This window comes from Vicia villosa, linkage group LG2, assembly GCF_029867415.1.
Source record: "Vicia villosa cultivar HV-30 ecotype Madison, WI linkage group LG2, Vvil1.0, whole genome shotgun sequence".
Taxonomy (NCBI): domain Eukaryota; kingdom Viridiplantae; phylum Streptophyta; class Magnoliopsida; order Fabales; family Fabaceae; genus Vicia; species Vicia villosa.
Window position 1 is genome coordinate 145,728,106 of NC_081181.1, and position 5,765 is coordinate 145,733,870.

Sequence of the window (5,765 nt, forward strand, 5' to 3'; positions counted from 1 at the left end):
AAAATGTTTGACATCTTGCCACAACAAAATCATCCCTTGATCACAAAGGCAGTCCCAGGAGGTAAACATCACAAAAAAGATGAAATAAGAGGTTTAGAGACGGCTTTCGATTCTGATATTCACATTAAAACTTAAACACCTTCACGAAATTCCAGGCGTTCAGATGCAATCGAGAGGGCGTGATTCTCAAATGTCAGAAAACTCCTTCTTCAAATCTGTTGATGGATAATCTAAAATTTATCTGAGTAAATATGCACTCATAAAAAGGGACGGAGCTCCCATTAAAACAACTATAGATCCTTTTGTTGAAATTGACAGGGAAAATTTTCCAATCAAAAGGCGAACCTACTTCTATGAAAGCGCATTCCACTTTAGCTATATTATCAAAAAGAGAGATAGTCCCCAAAAATCCAAGATCTACCCAACAATATCGATTCACATCAGTCGATCCCCGGGATAAAGTATTTGCCCGACCCTTTGGTTGCCAACCAAGAAGGAAAGTTTGGTTTTGATGTCTAATATGATATTTTCTCTCGACCTCGCTAGGGTCCTGACCTTGTGAAATTATATAAGGAGACCTCGCTAGGATCAAGCAAAGGAAATGGAAGGTTGATGATGGGTAAGAAGACACGTTACTCCTACAGAGGAAAAAAACACCATAATAAAAGTTGTCAAATGTTCAGGAAAGGGAATAAGGATTTCACAAAGACAAAATGTGCTTCAATTTGAGACAAGAGCAAAAATTCATCCTAAAAGTCAAGTAATCTTTATACACGCAAAGAATGGTGAATTGATCAACAGTTCCTATTAAAATAAAATAGAGAGACGAAAATCAATAGTCAGATCTTACCTAAAAAACACAAATAAACATGAGTGCACTTGAACACCAAAGTCATCAAATTAATTTATTTTAGTAACTTCTATGTTAAAATTCAAAATGTACATAATATATTATTATATTCTAATTAATAATTATTGTCATTTTTAGAATAATAAAATAAATTATATAATAACATGTTATGTACCATAATAAAAAAAACTTAATGTCTACTTAATAAAATAAATAATAATAAAAATAATACATAAAAATCATATATTTAATTTAATAATAGAAAATTTAACTTTTTCAAATATAATTTATATTCGACAAATTCTTATTTACCCATAAAAAAAAGGTTGGATATTGGTCAAATCTTTGAACATTAGTCCATACTTACAATATTCAATTTCTTTGATTAATTATTGAGCTCAATTATTAACACCTTTCTGGACCTCAATTTTATTGTAAAGAAAAAGTTAGTAGCAGAAATAAATATAATTCCAATTTCCAAATCAAATCAAACAACACAAACGCATCAAAGTTGTTGTAGCAGAAACATAGTCAAACGACAAAATTGTATGACTCTGTCTCTCCGAATCATTCATTCCTCTTTCTTCATCTAATTCTGTATATTGAATTTCCACTTTTCCATTTCTATAATTCTATCCCAAATTCAACAATTAGTCAACTAACTGGCTTTTCACCTTTCTTTTCGGTCAACGCTTTAATGGCTCGTAAGAGCATTGAACCGAACACTGTTCTAGCAAACCGTTTGATTCTTCTTTTTGTCTTTCTGGTTTCTTGCGGTTTGGCCTATGTTTTCTTCTCTGCTGTAACCAGAAGCGGTTCTGTATCGGAATTTAGAACTGGGTCAACGTCGTCGTTTGCTATAGTTGGTGAGAAAGCTGGTGGAGGGTGTTGTAGAGGAATTGAAGATTTGGAGCTTTGGGGTTCAGCTGTGAAATGGGGTTCTGATTTCAAATTCAACACTTCTGAAGGATGTTGCAATGCTTGTAAAGCTATGTGTACTGGGAAAGATGGACCTTGTCTATGTGATTCTTGGGTTTATTGTGGTAATAAGGAGAATTGTGGCTCCAAATTCGGCGAGGTATATCACTTGAATCCTTTATAGTTTTTTAAATTATTGCCAATGTAAGATTGTAAATGTCAATATTAGATAGCACTTATAGTAGAAAAGATGATGAAAAATAGACTTAATGGTTTGAGCGAAGATGTGTGAATTATGTTGTAGTCAAACAATTTGAGGTAGAGATGTTGGATAGAAACGTAGGTTTTTGGTAGAACATCATGATGTAATTTGATTCGTCTAACAGACCTCACTTAGTAGGACAAGATTTGGGATTGTTATTGTTTTGTCTACATGTAAGCACCATCAGAGTTGTTTCGTGTCTATGTGTCCGTCCGTGCTTTACAACTTTGTAGCTCTTCGGTTTTCGTCAATTTGGAATTGGTGTTGGTATTTGTGTATCTTTGTTTTAAAGTTCTGAGATGGATTAGATCAAAATCATACGATAGTTTCAATGGGCTATTACAATTAAAATAGTAAGTTCATTAATTTACATGATGTAGTGTTGTTTAGGAACTTGCGTGTTTAGGGTTGGATTAGGAAAGTGTGTGCAGCACACTTGTGAGGTGTTTTTTTGGATGTGAAGTGGAAAATCAGTATAACTCAGGTTGGAAATGTTAGCAAGGTTTATCTTATGGCTTTTTGCAAATTCTTTTGGAGCGAGTTTATGTAGTATAGAGTTTGTTTGAGTTAGGGACGATCATTTTAGTTTTCTTTTTTACGATTTAAATTTGAGTTTAAAAGTCACGGCATTTGATTTTGTTGTTTCAGTGTTGGTTGAAGAAACAAAAGGACAGCTTGGCCCCTCAACGGCAAGACGAAGATCCTTTTGGAGAGAAAATTACTTGGACTTCTGGTCTTATTTTTGGAAAAGGGGCGGTAAAAGAATTTAGTTATTTTGATCGATCATATAGTACTGTTTATAGAATTAACTTGGTAATTGTCACCTCAAAAAAAAAAAAGGAAAAAATATCGATATCAAATTACTGGCGCACCATTTAAAATTTTCATTTGGATACTGGCTTAAAAATGCATGCTGAACCTGAAGAAGGTTTGTTGGTGCTTCGTTTCTGTATTGTTACTGTGCATTACTTTCTGGTCAGATTATGCGCATCTTTTTCATTCAAGTTTTGTCCATTTACATCATATCCGTCGATTATCTGGTCATATGTCAAGTCTTGCAATCAGTTTCATAGTGTTCGTTGATGATTTGTCTAAGTCACTCTTGTCACCATGTGTCTTCTGCCTTGTCTCAATTTAATCTCTAATGGTAAGCTCTCTAGTCATTGGTGTTAACACACAATCAATATTCTCTAGTATTCCTTCGTCCAACCAACGTCAAGATTGAATCATTGGCACCAGACATTGATGACATGTCTCATATAAACCGTTTTATCTTAGGTTGTCCTGATAGCTGGTAAGCTCTCTATTCATTGGTTTCAACACAATCAATGGTCTCTGGTAGTCCCTTCGTCCAACTAACGTCAAGGTTGAGTCGTTGGCACAAGTCATTGATGACATGTCCCATATAAATTGTTTTACCTTTGGTTGTCCTGATGCCATACCATCATCATAGTGAGTTGCCGCAACTGGTATCAGAGCACAGTTTAAGATTAGTTGGGCTATCAGGTTTCCACTATCAGGCCACTCACAATTTATATTCACGCTCCAGATGTTCATTTCTGGGCGTGGTGGGTTTGTTAAGAGTCCCAAATCGGACAATATATGGTTTAATAATGTGTTTATAAGTCATGGCAATCCTCACCCTACAAGTCGGTTTTGTAGGGATGAGTTAGGCCAAACTCTAATTCTAAGAGTAAATTTTTTTTTTTTTTTACTTAAAACAATTTGGATGTTGCTTCTTTGTGATATGTATTTTAAGAGTCTCACATTAGATACATTAGATGAGATATGATCTGTACATAAGTTCATAAGTGAGAGTGGTTTTCACCTTGTAAGACGGTTCGTAAGGTTGACTTAAGCTCAACTTGAATTCTAAATGTGCTCAATATGGATCATGTTATATGACTTCTAACCTGAGAATATGTAATTAAGAAGACTATGTTACATGCACTTAGGCATCCATTTATAACAGTGAATCCCAACTTTGGCATCAGTTGTGTAACTGGTCTTGCAATTAACCAGTGATCATCTTATGCTATGTTGTAAAACCGCATCGTCTCTTCCACTTAATGTTTACAGCTTTCCGGTCTATTTATGATGTATTGCATTGTTAGAACTTTTTCAACTCATAAGTGTTATTTGTCAATATAATTTCTAATTCATCTTTTTACAGGGTATCATTGGGTTCGAAACTGAATACGGAACTATTCATATCAAAGTAAGTGCTCTTGATTTTGAAATGATTAAAATCTAAATGCTTTTATGTTGTATACGAAGCCATATTATTTCCCTCATGTTTTCACCAGATGATTATGCAGTACTTCAGAATTTTAATCGATAGTTGTGATGTATTGAACCATGCTGCTTTATATTTCAATCACTTCGTTGCCATGAGTTAAAAATATGTTTAATGCTGGATATTCTTTATTTGATGCAGCTTTTCCCTGACTGTGCTCCACACACAGTTGCCTATATTTTAGAACTATTGCCTTTGCACCATTGTGCTGGATGCGAATTATACCGTGCAGAGAGCCGAGGTCAATCATGGGATTCGGAAGGAAACCATATAAAAAATGTAAGATACACTATATCACTCTACAACTATCGATATTTCATATTGATGACGTGCCTAATGTCTAACATGTGTTGGTGACCGACACGACACTGACACGTGTATTTACACTCAATCACTTAGTTTCTCAAATTATCATCAGTGTCTACGCGTCAGTGTCATATTTAGTGTTTGTATCTAATAGTAAATGACTTGTTATTTTGCAGGCTGGTTTTGGTCCCCCGTATGCGTTAATTCAAGGGACATTAGAAGCACAGGGCACACCATTCCATAAACTTCCTTTAGAAGATTGTCCACTCTTAAAAAGAGGCTCAGTTGCTTTGATTGGTTCTGGTCCAGAATTCTTTATTAGCTTAGTTGATCATTCAGAATGGAAACAAGAATACACTGTTTTCGGCTCTGTTCTTCCAGAAGACATGAATGTTGCTGAGAAAATCGCTGCACTCCCCACCGTACCTGATGTTTGGAACAATGTTAACGTAACGGTTTTGAAAAAACCTGTTCCTTTCTTGCTCAAAAGAATCAATAAAAGCAGCCAAGATTGAAAATTTGCGACAGTGTGTTGGTTGGTGGTTGAAGGTTTCAATTCTTTTTTGTTCCAAAGCTTCATAGTATTCCAATCTGTTACTAAAACGGTTCTGTAATTTTTTTACTTTTTTTTATAAATTTATTTTCACTTTATTATATTTTTGTTACTTGTTTGGGTCGGATGAACATTTTCTGATTTCAAGTAAAGAGCTTGAATTTGAGAACAGGATATGAGAGCAGAAACTTGAAGCTTTATGTGATGGATGGATTAGTATCGACGAAAGATTAAATCAACATTTTATTCTCTGAAATTGTTAAAGTAATATCAGTTTGGTCCCCCAAACAATGCTATATAGTAAATACACACATATAGTGATAGGACTCTTAGTCTAATGAGAGTTCGTTAGAATATTTTCTTAATTTTAGGGAATTTCGGTTATAAGAGTAGAGAGGAAAGGAAAGTTCAGATTTATTCAAAATGTTTGTCAGAAAGTTGAGAGTTACTCTCTGATTTAGGAGCAATTATGTTCTGGTTTAGGAGTTCATACTTTTTGGTTTCTCTCATTGGTCCAACCTACCGATCGAGGTGTTAGCATTTGTGTTATTCGAGATGATTGAGGAAGAAGAAGTGTAAG

The 5,765-nt window shown here is 34.6% G+C and overlaps 1 protein-coding gene across 1 annotated transcript; it reads left to right on the plus strand.

Annotated features, from left to right (window-relative positions):
* The first annotated feature begins 1,293 nt into the window (after positions 1 to 1,293).
* LOC131652338 (uncharacterized) lies at positions 1,294 to 5,316 on the plus strand. The gene is made up of 5 exons (XM_058922177.1): positions 1,294 to 1,928; positions 2,679 to 2,786; positions 4,204 to 4,248; positions 4,468 to 4,605; positions 4,809 to 5,316. Exons 1-5 carry the CDS (start codon positions 1,548 to 1,550, stop codon positions 5,145 to 5,147), a joined length of 1,011 nt encoding a protein of 336 aa, XP_058778160.1. The 5' UTR covers positions 1,294 to 1,547; the 3' UTR covers positions 5,148 to 5,316.
* The last annotated feature ends 449 nt before the right edge of the window (positions 5,317 to 5,765 follow it).